Below are 16460 nucleotides of genomic sequence, written 5' to 3' on the forward strand. Positions count from 1 at the left end.
AGTTGTCAATGATGGTGTCAATTTTTCAGACAAAAACTTCACAGTGCATATCAATGCTTTCATTTGTGACGCGCCTGCTCGTGCTTTTTTAAAGTGTATTAAGTCTCATACAGGCTATCATGCATGTGAACGTTGCACTGTTAAGGGTGAATATAAAAAAAATAGAGTGACATATCCCCCTGGAATTGTTCATATGCAGAGGACTACTGCAGAATTTAATTCTTTGACATATGTTTACCATCAGTTTCGTTTGAGTCCATTAGTGAATGCTGGAATTGATTGTATTCAAACATTTAGCCTGGACTATATGCATTTGGTATGTTTAGGTGTTGTTAAACGTTTATTGACATTTATCAAATCTGGTCCTTCAGAGTGTAGACTTTCAAATTCTCAATTAACACAGATTTCGGAAAACCTACTGTCGCTTTCAGGACAGATGCCATCTGAATTTCAGAGACAACCAAGAACATTAAATGATTTGGATCGTTGGAAGGCAACTGAGTTCCGTCAATTCTTGTTATATACCGGATTGATATGTTTGAAAAAAGTTGTCTCTTCTGATGTTTATGAGCATTTCTTAAAGCTGAGTATTGCTATTAGCATTTTGCTTAACACAGATGACGACCAACGGCATGCAAGAATTGACCAAGCTCGACAATTTTTAAAAAGTTTTGTAGAAGAAAGTGAGAGGTTGTACACAGATGCATTTATTGTGTACAATGTTCATAATTTGACACACTTAGTTGATGATGTTTTACATTTTAAATGTTCGTTAAATGAGATTTCTGCTTTTCCATTTCAAAATCATTTGCAGATAATAAAACGTCTAGTGAAAAATTCGCGAAATCCAGTTGCTCAAGTCATAAAGAGGCTAGCAGAGTCCCAATATTCTGGACAAAAAAAATGGGAGAGAAAAACTCTGAACTCCAAAATTTCGACACAGTTGAAAAACTCATGCTTCATGCTGCGATCAGAAGAATTTGTGTTTGTAAAAGAGATTCGCGATGATCGACATTATGTTTGTGATGTCTTGAAGAAAAGCAAAATTGAAGATTTTTTTACATCACCAATCAATTCAAAGACATTGGGTATTGTCTATGTGAGACAATCAAACCTTCATCATACCAGAAGACGGCTCATTGAGGAACAGGACCTGTGGCGGAAATGTGCCTGCCTGCCTCTCGTGGTTATGTCTTGCTGCCATTGCTTCACAAACTATAAGTGTGTTGCAGCTAGGTTGGCAAAGAACAATTATGTATTGATTAATGTAATTCCTTTTTTCCCAAGTGAGGCCTTGGGTGATCCATCCCTTAAAGGTGAAAAAAAGGAAAAGATCTATAGCATGCTGCACCCTGCTCCTGTTTTGCTCCCTCTCCTGCCTGTCTTGGGTTAAAAAAAAAAATCAATATCTTTGATTATTTATTTCATGTTTGCTTATATTCAATACCAAATAAAGCTAATCATGGATATAAATTAGCACAGGCCCAGTACCTATGGCCCCTAAATTTTGCATAATGGGCTGGTAGATTTCTTAAAAAAACAAACTATATCCTCTACACAGAAAGATGAAAAGAAAATAACTGGGCTCATGTGTTCAAAATGCTAATTTATAGCCCTGCTAATGTGCTCAAAGCCCTGAATTACATGAATTTGACACATGGATACCATGTGTTTTGCAAATTACAAGACAATGTCAATTTTGTGTCCAAATTTCATCCTGCTCCTTTTTGCAGCAACCCTTACATTTTGGGATCCTAGATCTTTCCCTATATATAATTGTATGTTACATGTATATTATGTATGTACATATCATGTATTTAGATATTAGCTCATTGGTAATAATGTACAGATTATACTATTAACTACTTACTTAATTGTATGTTATCAAATAAGAGTACATTTGTTGAGCAATATTGTGGAATTGTTTTGAAGTTCTCAGACCAAAAAATGTTCTCTCGTACAACATAAATTTCATGAAATATAATTGCATCCATACTGAATTATTTTTCAGACCATATTTGGACCCGTGGAGTATGGATGGAGGGGAGCGAAGAGATTGAAGGTGTTGTTCCGTCGTGTTGGATCATGGACAAAAATGTCCGTTGGCCCCTGGTGTCAGATGCAAAAAAGTACATTCTTGAATGCCGCCAGCCTTCCCTGAAGTGGCGTTCATTTCCTTTAGTTAAAAGGAAATTAGAATCTCGTAAGTATTGATGTAAAAATTTAATAAGTAAGTATGGAAACTAAAACATGAAAATGGCTTGATGAACAAATTGTCTTTTAATCTTCTGTAGTACTACACACTACCTGTTTACATGTTATAAAGCTGTGCGTGTACAATTGTACATGATATAATAATTCAGTGATAATTTTAGTAATCAAAAGTATGTGTCCTAGGGACTCATAGGTTTTAAATCTATGGGTCCCAGAGAAAAAGTGGATCAGGGTATTTCAACATTTTAAGGACATCACATGTCTATCTGGTCGCAATTAAACAAGAAACTTTAAAAGGCAACTCAACAATTTTATGACTAGATTATTTTCAAGACTTAAACAGGCTTTTGTACATCACATTCACGCGTGTGTATTGCGACAAACAAAAACCCCACTTGATCATTATAATAGATGAGCAGTTTTACGTCAATACTGACATATCTCAACGATTGTAGCCATTAAGATGAAGCGCAATTAACATAAAAAGTTTCCACTTTAAAACAAAGCACTACGAGTTTTTATTCATCTTTCAAATTAAAAGCCCATGCTTTCCCCGAGGAAGAATTGCATGATTTCTTATTTTCGCATGTTTAACATGAAATGTACGCGGACAGTGTTAATTAGTTGCTAGAAAATTACAAAATTGCCAGAAAAATATAGTGCTATGCAACCCATGCTCCATATCATAATGACGCGTCCTATTGTAGAATACAAAATTAAGCTTTCCATTGACCCGGATTATTGATTGCACAAAAGTAAAATGGTGGCCATTTTTGTTTGATTTGCAAGTTTTTTGGTCTTAAATTCGTTTTTCTCTGTTTGCGAAATATTTTTCAGTAACATAATTTATACACTTAGGATTGTGCGTCCGCGGGACGCATATATAGCAAATGTTTGCGTCCCCTGCGATTTCTATGCATACAGGACGCAGACCTAAAATTATCCCTGATAATTGTTGACTTAGGTTTTATGGTACATGATTTTTGTTTATTGCATAATGATACACTATTTTATAATTATCTTATCTAATAAATAAGACCTTAAACATTTGAATTTATTTTAGGGTCCTTTTTGGAATGTGAAGAGTCAGAAGAGACTACAACCCAGGAAAGGAGTGAGTCTGAGAAAGAAGAGGAGGATGGACGTGGCAGAAGAAAGAAGCAAGTGACATTAAAGTTCCTAGATTTTGTTATGGGTAAATATTCTTGGGTAGACCAGAAGTTTTTCAACTTGTCAGGTCAGTCTTTTTCTATAGCTCGTGTGAATCAGAATTTAATATCTGACCCATTCCCAATGCAAAACAAGTATTTTTCCCAATTTGTTGATTTTTTTGCGAAACCTAGTAGAATAATAGCAGATACAATTTGTCTAAAACAACAACAATAATCTTTTTGAAATTTCTATTTTAAACAAAGGAGGTTTAAAATAAGTTGACTTCTAACATCATTGTTATTGTAATTTTTATGCACCCCTTTAAAGAAATTAAGGGGGTATATTGTTGCATGTTGGTCGGACTGTCTGTCTGTCGGTAGACCAGTTCATTTCTGATTAATAACTTGAGAACGGAATGCCCAATTGGCTTGATACTTCACATGTGTATTGGTCTTGGACAGTAGATGACCCCTATTGAAATTGGGGTCTCTAGGTCCAAGGTGATTGTCACTGTCAAGGCCCAGTTTGGGGGGGCATTAGTCTCCGATCGCGGAACTCTTGTTAATTATTATTTACAAATTGATTTTGTGTAGCAGACTATTTTAGGCGGCCAAGGCCAATTTATTAGTTTTTTATGCCCCCGGATCAAATGATCGGGGGTATATCGTTTTTGGCCTGTCTGTCATTCTGTCTGTCATCAAAACTTTAACCTAAAACTTTAACCATGGTTAAAGTTTTGCGATTACTTTTGCAATATTGAAGATAGCAACTTGATACTTGGCAAGCATGTGTATCTCATGGAGCTGCACATTTTGAGTGGTGAAAGGTTAAGGTCAAGGTAATCCTTCAAGGTCAAAGGTTAAATATATGGCTTCAAAGCGGCGCAATATGGGGCATTGTGTATCTGACAAACACATCTCTTGTTTACCAACGTCCTGATCTCCAAAAATTAAGACTAGGCAGACATCATGTGACAACCATTCATGCATTGATGTCAAATGTTTCTATATATAGTCTACAGATGTATTACTAGAACTAGTATTGACTTGGTTGTCTAAAGTCTATGAAACTGAAAGTTTAACTAATTTATAAATTACAATTTACTTTGAAATGCCTTGCAGATCCAGATGAAGTATCAAATGGACATGGCCCACAGAGTCCACGAAAGAAGGGTGGTGCGAACCGAGACAGTTTGTCTCGATCTTCTTCTGGTAATTTTTAAATGATAAATAGTATTGTACAACATGTATTGCAGACTATATGCATAAGTTTGGCCTAGCCCATTTGGTATTCAACGATAGCCATGGATATAATAATGTAGACTCTATTTCTAATCACGAACACTTGCAGTTCAAATAATAAATTCATGAAGTCTCCATGGTAATATATTTAAATCACTAGCCAAAATAATTATGCTTTCATAGAAATAGAATACAAAATTAAATAGCCCCAATATACTACTTTCTTATTTCCAAAAACCCAAATTTCATTTTCCAGCATTGTGTTGTTGGTCTTTTAGCTAGTGTTAAGACTGTTTATTTGGCAGCATAATGCATAATATCTATTTGGGTTTCAGAGAATTCAAGATCTAGATCGCCTTTGGAACCACGGTCTGTGTCTGAAGAATCCTGCTCAAGTACAAGCAGGTCAAAAAGTCATTATTACCTTAGAAGTTAATTTGAATTTTTGTGTAGTTAATAACGAGAGTTCCATTATACTGCTGGGGCAGCTGGAGTTTCACTTCTATATATATTAAAATCCCAATGATTCATTGTTATTGTCTATTTTTAAGGATATGTAAGAACTAGTAAAACACATTAAGAAACTGAAATGAAGAAGACAGGATCAAGAGCTGTGCTTACCAAAATGGATTTTTTATAATCCTCCTAAAAAAGTGTGGAAGCGGTGTATAGGAGTCAGTCGGTTTGTTATTCAGTTGACTGTTTGTCTTTCTGATAAAACTTATTGCTTGACTTTCATATTTAGCTCAGCTGTTTTCGGAGAAAACCCGAGCTATTGTCATAGCCAGTTTGTCGTGTCGTCTGCAATAGGCGTCGTGCTGAACCTTTACATTGGCTCTAAAATCAAAGTGCTTCCACCTACAACTTTGAAACTTCATATGTACATGCACCTTGATGAGTTCTACACGCACGCCCATTTTTGGGTCTCTAGGTCAAAGGTCAAGGTCACTGACCTCTAAATTAAAAAAAATCTGACAAGCTTTCGCAGCCGAGCGTGATACACGTTATGCGGTGCTCTTGTTTAAGTGAATGACTTGGTCATCGGTACATAATGTAGATGTGCATGACACAATTTTCATTTGTAGTGATTTACACTTGCCAGAGTTATAAACTTAGACATAAAAAGTGGTTGTACCAATGCCAGTACCACGCGACTTTATGGAAAATCCCATGCATGATCATTCACCACACAATTTAAGTATGAGGGGGGGGGTCAAACTCAGTGCTTTACAGATTACGAGACGGTGATTGAGTGGTTTGAAAAATATAATTTGGGTTTCAGATGACGCCAGTTCGACCCCAATTAGAAGACCACCAAATAGTAAGTTACCTTTATTCATGAGAAATATATTACAGTAACAGTTATAATATTAAATTTCTACATGTATATGTATAGTCAGTGTTAGCTTTATTTCACACGACTTTATTCTATAGATGTACCCAAATATAAGTTACATCCCCTCAGGAATATTCTTAAATTCATGCATTTTGTTTTTCAAAAATTAGAGTTACATATACACCTGGAAATTTCATTTCCCTATGAGTAACATATGGATTAAAACTTATCCCATGATATGGTTTTTACATGCTGGTTTTCCCCCATATATGAAGGTTAGTGCCTCTTCCCCTGAGTGTAAACAAGACACAGTTTTCAAACAACCCTTACAAAATATATATTGTTTACTTAGGAACTAGGAACTGCATCCTTAAAAAATACAAACTTTCATGGAGGTTTGAATATAACATAAATGATTATAATTGTTTATCGCAACGTTCTTTTTTAGACACTAAAACGCCAAAAAGCCTTGGGCAATCCAACCAACACAATAGCAATTACCCAATGCCAGAAGCTAGTAAGTTCTTCTGTCTTAATTGTGTGTTTTTTTGTATATATCGGTAATATTTTAACTAAAATTATTTGATTGTATTGATAACTAATGAAAATCAAAATTACTATGCATTGTTTTAAAGGATGTCTTGTAATTGTTCATATGTTTCATTTAGGATTCCAGAAGCGAGTAATTTCAATGCTCTCTGAAATTAAGAGCATGCTACAGGAAGGGGCCAGATCACAGCCTATTACACCAGGGCTGGATGCACTTGAGTCGTGGTCTGGTGGCCCTTGTGAAACGGCCGAGGAGTTTGTGGAGTTAGAAAACGTACTCAAATCTGTGGAAAAGCGACAGCAACTGGTAAATACGTAAATTGAATTTGTTTAATGTGCAATTTTATACTTATAAATGGTACATTATGTAAAGCTTATGCATTTACCTGTACAGTACAGGCATCGTGTACTTAAACAAAAACGCCTGTCCGTTCACTTTTTCCGATGGGTGACATTTCATGGGGGCAAACAAGCTACTGACCGCGGTGTTCGGCGAACACCCGAAATCGCCGCAATTACACGTTTTTGTTAACGGAAACACCCGTGATCACTGCGATGCAGCGCAGCCACCGTAAACACCTGTCTACAAGAGTTATTCATGCGTTTTAAATGTAAACGTACAAAAGAAATCATATACTACATGTTGATATTACATGTATGTGCACATGTATGCGTACTTAAATTTAGACTGTACGTAAAGTCAGAAACGTAAATAAAGCGTTTAGATGATCAATACTATTGACTCTTATTGTGTTAATCAATGCAATTGCCCATTTTAACAACAAATATCGAGTTTCAAAGAAATCAAGAGAGTATTAAATCATTTATTTACTTGTGTCCGACTTAAAGTACTTTCCAAATTTACGTATTGCATCAGTATGTTACGACACTTGTGTGCAGTCAGTATACAATACAATAATTGTTTCAATAATGAAGGAACTGATACAGCGTAACGGTAAAGATACAGCGTGTTCAATTATATTTTATTAAGAGGAAATGTCAATGCCAAAGAATAAGCGAGATACCCCGGTACTTTTGTTGAAATTCACAACGAAACTTTTAATGGAAATTAAATGATCTCAATGTTGTACCCGCTACGAAATTTGTATTTACAAATAATTACAACCATGCCAATTTTCGCGCGCTTTTTATCAGTACAAAGAAATTCATTTATTTCATGTAGAAGTTGTAACCTAAAATAGCTGTACACGATGCGTGCAAACCGTGTCAGGTGATTTACACATGTTGCAATACAACTGTCCTGATTGGGCGCTTATTTCATAAAATCTTTAAATATAATCATATGAGGAAATTCATTTGATACTTTCGAAAATTGCAAACGTTTGTGTTTATGACTCTAATCGTTTATATTACCCACCCATAATTAGATTTTAAAAATGGAAATGGGGCATATATGGGATTATCGAATAATGGATAAAGATGGGAGAAGTTGCATGTATGCGATTGAGACAGTTGACACATATGTATCTGGGAATCTGGAGACTCCGGATTATATGATTACTACAATCAGTTATGAGTTCTCCATGGCTTCAAACTGTTCATTGAATAATCAAACACTCAATTAACACTCCTCCAGGTGCGGTATCCTACAGCTAGGTGCGAACACTGTTTTCTTTTATACGCTGCGTTTAATAAGACAAAAAAGACTGTCATGGGTGTGGAATACATTATTCATTATCACTTTTAAATGAAAGGATCAATACAACACGTTTATGTTGAATTATTTTATTTTAAGCGAACACGATGAGCACGGGGGTATATATTATGGGTCTGTGGTGATTCGCGGTGTTTGCCTTATGGCAAACGGCCCCCGCGACATTTGATCTGAACACCCATCACGGGGTTCATATTGGTAAGCGAACACAGTGAGATGAACACTGCTGCGAGTGGCGTTTGTTTAAGTACACGGTGCCTGTACTGTATCTGTGGATTAAGGCTTTCCTATGCCCTTAATTGCCAATTAGGCCCCTTAAATGAATACAGTGCAGGGTTCATACAGACCTTGAAAAGTGCTTGAATTTCAATGTTCTCCTTGATAAGTGCTTATAAAGGCTGTGGAGTGCTTGAAAAGTGAATATTTAGAATACATATTCAATACAAATAACGGGTTTTGTTTTGGTATGTGTAATGCCTTTGGTCAATTACAGTACTATATCATAATATGTTATCTTACTTTTGATTAAAACAGTTGTTACGGTATCAGGGTAGTGCAGACTGTTGTAAGTCACAAAGAATGTTAAGCAAGAAGGGAACAATTAAGCGAAAAATGTTGTAAGTATTGGACACTAAAATAATATACAATTTTCAGTATGTCGGACTAAAAAAGTGCTTGAATTTAAAAAATTTCCTTGAAAAGTGCTTAAAAGTGCTTGAATTTCATTCGAGAAAATCTGTATGAACCCTGCAGTGACAAATATTTGACCATAATCATATAGTATGATTATGATAGTAGACAATTTTTGGCCATAGAAAATTATAAAAGTTTGTAAACAATAACCTTTTCACAACCCAAATGTATGTGTATGGTTACTGTCGGAGTTCTTTCTCAAAACTAATTCTAGCAATCATTTTAGATCCGCCTATTGTCATCTGTTGGAGGAAAAACTCTTCGCGAAAATGTGAAAAGAATGATGCAGAAGTAAGTATTAGTTTTTGAATACATTGTGTAAAGTTTATATATTTACATACTTAATTATGCTCTTTTAATAGTCTATTTAACAAATTTAAAGCAAAATTCACATCAGAAGTAATAAAATGATCAAATCAAACTGTGATTGTTGCTATTTATTTTTATACAAGTCCATATATTAACCTCTTTCACTATAAGTATCTATTTATCTATGCTAATATCTGTTAATATCTATCTTTCCAATAAAAAGCTTCTCAAACGGATCTGTTGAGAGATAAAGGGTTAAACAATTTAAAAAAAAATTATTTATCAGAATAATAAATAAATGTGTGTGTATATAATTGTGACCAGCCAAGCGATTTTTCTTCCAAATGACACTGGCAAAATTTAGATTATATTATTTTCATGACTGTAGACAACTATAAATATGTTAACTACTTTTTTATAATAGAAATCATGACTTCAAATGGATTTACTAAAATTTAAGAACATGGAAACATCTAATATAACACATTAAGTTTTTTCTCAACAATGACTGGGATGTCATTTGGACGAAAAATCGCTTGGCCGGTCATATATATATATTTTATTTGTTTATATTATTACTGTAAAATAAATACCGTTTTGTTAGCTAGAAATCATTAGTTAAAATCTTAAAGCATTTGTAACACAAAATGTTTGGAATATTCAGACATTTTCTTTAAAAGTTGTGAAAAAAAATCAAAAGTTTTTCCTTTTTCTTTGTTTAAATAATTTTCTTCAACATTGTTGTTCATATTACTGGTTATGTAATAAAAAAACTTTTTATGACATTCATCAAAAAGGCTCGATTCTATGAACTTACTTCTTTAAGTTACAATTTAAACTTGAACTTATTGGCTTCTGATTTCAGGGTGATGAATGTCTCTCTCATGTCGAAGTTCAACCTCAGTGGACAGACAAGGCCGAATTTAGAACCAAAAATTGGAGTAAAGCACACTGCCGTGTATACTGTCATAAAAGGTATTGCGTTTGTTCTGTACACAAATATGGTTTAGCTTCGCTGTTTGGGAAAAAAGTGGAGTTATTGTCATGACCCTCTCGTTGGCATCGGTTTTGGTTAACCTTTTTGTCCAAATAATACTAATTTTAAGTTTGTCATAGCAATTATCCTTTTTAACCAGGTTTTCTGAAGAAAAAAACTGGTTATTAGATTGGCGATGTCGGCGGGCGGGATGGCGGTGGAACAAGCTTGTCCAGGCCATAACTTTGTCGTTCATTGTCAGATTTTAAAATCCTTTGGCACATTCGTTCACCATTATTAGACGGTGTGTCGCGCGAAAGAATTACGTCGATATCTCCAAGGTCAAGGTCACAATTTGAGTTTGAAGGTCAAAAATGGCCATAAATGAGCTTGTCTGTGCCATTACTATGTCATTCATTGTTACATTTTAAAATCATTTGACACATTTGTTCACCATTATTGGACGGTGTGTCGAGCGAAAGAATTACGTCAATATCTCCAAGGTCAAGGTCGCCACAACTAAAAATAGATTGATTTTGAAACAACTATGTAACTATGAACAATCAGTAACAATGCACATTTTGATTTTCAGTTGTCTCTCTTTATCAGACTTTTTTTTTCTTATTGAAATCAAGGTCAATTTTACACAAGCAGGTTAACAATACACATTTTGAATTGTCTCCCTTTATCAGACTTTTTTTCAACTGAAAACCTGGTTTTGTGACAATTTTGTCCCTTGTTTGATTAATTATTTATTATCCTTTTTGATCATGTCCATTTTAGATAGGCTGGTTACCTAATTGGATTCCACTACACAAATAACAAGGGCAGATACCTCTAAATTTAATTTTATGAGAGTTGTCCTTTTTGGATTTAAAATTTTCATTGTTGGTTATCCTTTTTCTATTAATCAGAAACTGTCAGAGGTATTTTGTTTAAATTAAGTATGCATGTTAACAGTCCAAAATGAACCCATTTTACAAGGGCAAATAACACTAAATTTAATATTTGTCAAATGTATGTCACAGGGGAGACTCAATTTAGATGGGCAGGTAACCCAAATACACATGTACTAATAAATTCCACTTCACTATCAAACACTGATAAAAGTGGAGCATCCTGTCAGAGGCGGAGGGATATTGTTTTGGCGTTGTCCGTCCGTCCGTCCGGCACTTTTGTGTCCGGAGCCATATCTTGGAAGTGCTTTGGCGGATTTCATTGAAACTTGGTATGAGTATATATATGCATAAGAGGATGATGCACGCCAAATGGCATTGTACACCATCTGTTAAAAACAGAGTTATGGCCCTTTGTATCTTGAAAAAATGCTTTTTACTATAGGCACTTTTGTGTCCGGAGCCATATCTTGGAAGTGCTTTGGAGGATTTCATTGAAACTTGGTATGAGTATATATATGCATAAGAGGATGATGCACGCCAAATGGCATTGTACACCATCTGTTAAAAACAGAGTTATGGCCCTTTGTATCTTGAAAAAATGCTTTTTACTATAGGCACTTTTGTGTCCGGAGCCATATCTTGGAAGTGCTTTGGCGGATTTCATTGAAACTTGGTATGAGTATATATATGCATAAGAGGATGATGCACGCCAAATGGCATTGTATACCATCTTTTAAAAACAGAGTTATGGCCCTTTGTATATTGAAAAAATGCTTTTTACTATAGACACTTTTGTGTCCGGAGCCATATCTTGAAAGTGCTTTGGCGGATTTCATATAAACTTGGTATGAGTATATATCCCCCGCCAGAGGCGGAGGGATATTGTTTTGGTGCTGTCCGTCCGACACTTTTGTGTCCGGAGCCATATCTTGGAAGTGCTTTGGTGTATTTCATTGAAACTTTGTATCACGCCAAATGGCATTGTACACCATCTGTTAAAACCAGAGTTATGGCCCTTTGTATCTTGAAAAAATCTGTCAGTTTGTTCATCCGTCCGATTTGCACCCATCCTCAAACAAAGCATATGTTGTGGGGGATATCAATTCTACGAATTTGCTTGTTAGAACAAGCGCTTATTCATTTGCATTCTGAAAACATGTGGGGGCAGTTATATAGGAGCATGGTCGCTAGATGGGATGAATACGGTATTTGGTTTACCACAGGCAATTATCCTACAGAACAGTATCTGACCATGCAGGGCTTACCTAGCCTATATCAGATTTTATATGCACTACAACAGTTAGGTGTCAAGTGCTGTTGTCTCCATGTATAATGATGCACTTGCATTACAATGTTTCAAGTTTGCAGCCAAAATTGTTCCATACAATTGGACTTTTTGTGATTGTTATTTTTTTTATTCTGCACAGCTAGTGTTAGCCAAAGTATTGGCCACACTGAAAAAGACTTAGAGGATGTCATCTCAAAAATCTTGAAGTATGCGCCTGATAGAAAAGGCGGAGTGGGCCGAAGGCTGGAAAAAACATCACCTTAATGTGAAGTCAACAGACTCTGGACCATCTTAAACAGATAAAATAGCAATATGTGCTAGGTAAAAGAATTTATCAGAACATTTCAGAATTGTGATGCTTCTATTTTTATCGGTCTGTCACTCTGTCTATGAACGCTACTCATTAGTTTGCTCTTTTGAGACATTTTTTATCAAGAATTTCATGAAATGTTGTAATAGTAAAAGATCAAAATAATAATTTGATTTATTCAAACTATGTTAATCTTCTGTTAATTGTCAATTTGTTTATTGACAACAGATACTTTGTTTAATATTAAAAACATTTCAGCGCGTTATAGAAGCTGTGCGAATTTATAATATTTGGATAATTCATGCACACATTGTTGGAAAAAACAATTTAAATAAAGTGAAATTTAGATGGTTATCTTTATTAGAATGGAGATAGTTTGTTAATAAACATTATTATGTATAATATTGTTAAACGATTAAAAAAGGACTCTCGTTATTAGTATGATATTGTTAAACGATTAGAAAAGGACTCGCGTTATTAAACATTATTATGTATAATATTGTTAAACGATAAGAAAAGGACTCTCGTTATTAGTATATTGTTAAACGATTAGAAAAGGACTCTCTTTATTAAACATTATTATGTATAATATTGTTAAACGATTAGAAAAGGACTCTCGTTATTTAACATTATTATGTATAATATTAATTACTCTACAAGTAATTTTGTTTCCAAATGATTGTTTTCATGATTAATGATCCTAGTTAGGGTTGTAGATTGTTCTTGTTGGATTATATACTGACATGCTCATCATTTGTGTTTACATTTGCATTTTAGCATTAAAAGTTTATTATGCTTTATATATTTGTATGTAGCCATATTGATGACCAGCTTTTCATCTAATGTAATAAGTAAGTAACCTAACAAAGATATCTGTGTATGCTATAAATAGGTGTATTTTGTCATTTTTATATAGATCAACAGCAAAGCATATATTATAATGATATACATCTTTTACATGTTAAGCAATAGAGAAAATGAATTGCTATGGATGAATGCGCATTATACTTATAGATAATACAGACCTGCATAATATCGGATTATGAACATAAAAATATACAATTAGCAATCGAAATACATTGTTTAATTTCATGCTTTTCAGTTCATCAAATGTTTATTTATGAACATAAAAATATACGTTAAGCAAAAGAAATACTTTGTTTAATTTCATGCTTTTCAGTTAATAAAATTAGGCAATAACTATCTCGTGGAAATTAGTGAATAACATTTCAAGGGAGAATATTGTGACATGATAAATAGGAGTTGTCTCTCTTGTTTGAGTATTAATGTACCTCTAAACAAGTAAATTCATACATTATTTCAAATTAATCCTCACTATAAACTCATATTTTGGTCATATATGGAATAATGAAATATTGTTTGCGTAATTGTTTATTTTTATGTATTATACCAAAGCCATCTGTAATGACATTTATTAAAATATTAATATTTGAATGGCCATACAGTGCTAAAAGTTTGGTATTCTGACTATTTTAAGTGCATGTTCTGCACAAAATATCAGATTCTGTATTAAAACACTGTTGTAATACTTAATTATTTTATATTTGACAAGTATTGACTTGTTTTTGCTTGTAACAGTTGTCCAGTGTTGAACTATAGCTGTTAATAATAATAACAATTATTGTGACAATTTTCCAGTTTTGAATTATTGCTTTCAGTTGATTGTTTACCAGTTATGTAACAGCTGTTTTCATGTTAACCGCTCCACTTTACGTGTTGGTGAAGCGCATTAACGGCCCCCAGTTTCCATAAAACTCCAAATTCAGCTAATGTCTTAAGACTGGATGTGGTTGTTTATATTCAATTTTGTTATGCATGAAACATGTCAGTTTTGTTGTTACTCTTGAACAGAAGTTTTTATAGGACCAAATTGTGTCATATTTCAAATTAATGATATTATTATGCCCCCCTTCGAAGAAGAGGGGGTATATTGTTTTGCACATGGCGGTCGGTCCGTCGGTCGGTCCGTCCACCAGATGGTTTCCGGATGATAACTCAAGAACGCTTAGGCCTAGGATCATGAAACTTCATAGGTACATTGATCATGACTAGCATCCCCTATTGAGTTTCAGGTCACTAGGTCAAAGGTCAAGGTCACAGTAACTCAAAATAGCAAAATGGTTTCCTGATGATAACTCAAGAATGCTTACGCCTAGGATCATGAAACTTCATAGGTACATTGATCATGACTGGCAAATGAACCCTATTGATTTTCAGATCACTAAGTCAAAGGTCAAGGTCACAGTGACTTGAAACAGTAAAATGGTTTCCTGATGATAACTCAAGAATAATAAGGCCTAGGATCATGAAACTTCATAGGTACATTGATCATGACTGGCAGATGACCCCTTTTCATTTTCAGGTCAAAGGTCAAATTGTCAGATTTTAAAATTACTCGGTACATTTGTTCACAATCATTGGACAGTGTGTCATGCGAAAAAATTAAGTCGATATCTCCAAGGTAAAGGTCACACTTGGAGTTCAAGTCAAAAATGGCCATTAATGAGCTTGTCTGGGCCATAACTTTGTCATTCATTGTGAGATTTTTAAATGACTGTACATTAATTTTGTTCACAGTCATTGGACGGCGTGTAAAGCGAAAGAGTTCAAAGGTCAAAATGGCCATAAATGATATTGGCATAATCATTATTAAAAATCGCCATAAATTAGCTTCTCTTGTTTTGTGAAGACAGCATGCAAAATATTCTGTGTTAATGCAGCATGTGGGAGTATATGTCACGTCTGTGACAATGCTCTAGTTGGAAATATACTTCTTTGGAAACCTGGTTTTGTGACAATTTTGACCCTTGTTATGCTATTAAAGGCAAATAAAATTGCATGTAAATATGCAGGTTAAAGTTGTTGGATTATTCTATTTCCTGGCAAACAAGGCTTGGCTTCATGAACACTTGCAATCTATGTTTGTAAAACATATGTGATGTTTTTGTTGCTTTTTGCGTCTGAAAAATAGTACGTCTCTTCGTGACGTGAAAAAGACGTCTTTTTTGACGTCTTTATTAAGTCTTATTTTGGTTGCTTTTGAAAGGTTTAATGACGTTTTTTCGTGGTGTGAAAACGTCACAAAAAGACGTCAAAAAACCTTTCAAAAACAACCATAAACACACGTGATAAAGACGTCGCAAAAGACGTCTTTTTCACACCACGAAAAGACGTCATAAAACCTTTCATAAAAAAACAAAATAAGACTTAATAAAGACGTCGCAAAAAGACGTCTTTTTCACGTCATGAAGAGACGTCAAAAAACATTTCAAAAACAACAAAAAAAATGACTGCATAAAGACGTCTTTTTACGTTAGGAAAAGACGTCAAAATACCTTTCAAAAAATGACTTAATAAAGACGTCGCAAAAAGACGTCTTTTTTCACGTCATGAAGAGACGTCAAAAAACCTTTCAAAAACAACCAAAAAACGACTGCATAAAGACGTCACAAAAAGACGTCTTTTTACGTTACGAAAAGACGTCAAAAAACCTTTCAAAAAAAGACTTAAAAAAGACGTCGCAAAAAGACGTCTTTTTCACGTCACGAAGAGACGTCAAAAAACCTTTCAAAAACAACCAAAAAACAACTGCATAAAGACGTCACAAAAAGACGTCTTTTTACGTTACGAAAAGACGTCAAAAACCTTTCAAAAAAAGACTTAATAAAGACGTCGCAAAAAGACGTCTTTTTCACGTCACGAAGAGACGTCAAAAAAACTTTCAAAAACAACCAAAAAATGACTGCATAAAGACGTCTTTTTAAGTTACGAAAAGACGTCAAAAAACCTTTCAAAAA

The 16460-nt window shown here is 34.3% G+C and overlaps 1 protein-coding gene across 1 annotated transcript; it reads left to right on the forward strand.

Annotated features, from left to right (window-relative positions):
* The first annotated feature begins 1095 nt into the window (after window positions 1-1095).
* On the forward strand, window positions 1096-15515 carry LOC127869536 (uncharacterized). Its single transcript, XM_052412184.1, has 11 exons — window positions 1096-1236; window positions 2012-2203; window positions 3278-3409; window positions 4488-4577; window positions 4943-5020; window positions 5890-5928; window positions 6392-6460; window positions 6612-6799; window positions 9087-9151; window positions 10035-10144; window positions 12472-15515. Exons 2-11 carry the CDS (start codon window positions 2038-2040, stop codon window positions 12594-12596), a joined length of 1062 nt encoding a protein of 353 aa, XP_052268144.1. The 5' UTR covers window positions 1096-1236; window positions 2012-2037; the 3' UTR covers window positions 12597-15515.
* Window positions 15516-16460: the final 945 nt, after the last annotated feature.

This window comes from Dreissena polymorpha, chromosome 2 (assembly GCF_020536995.1).
Source record: "Dreissena polymorpha isolate Duluth1 chromosome 2, UMN_Dpol_1.0, whole genome shotgun sequence".
In the NCBI taxonomy this organism is placed as follows: domain Eukaryota; kingdom Metazoa; phylum Mollusca; class Bivalvia; order Myida; family Dreissenidae; genus Dreissena; species Dreissena polymorpha.

Bases quoted from the DNA above. Each gene is read 5' to 3' on its own strand.
- LOC127869536 (XM_052412184.1), top strand. From the start codon at position 2,038: ATGGAGGGGAGCGAAGAGATTGAAGGTGTTGTTCCGTCGTGTTGGATC. The intron at 4,578-4,942 runs GTAATTTTTAAA...TTTGGGTTTCAG, and splicing joins TTTGTCTCGATCTTCTTCTG to AGAATTCAAGATCTAGATCG. The intron at 6,800-9,086 runs GTAAATACGTAA...CAATCATTTTAG, and splicing joins TGGAAAAGCGACAGCAACTG to ATCCGCCTATTGTCATCTGT.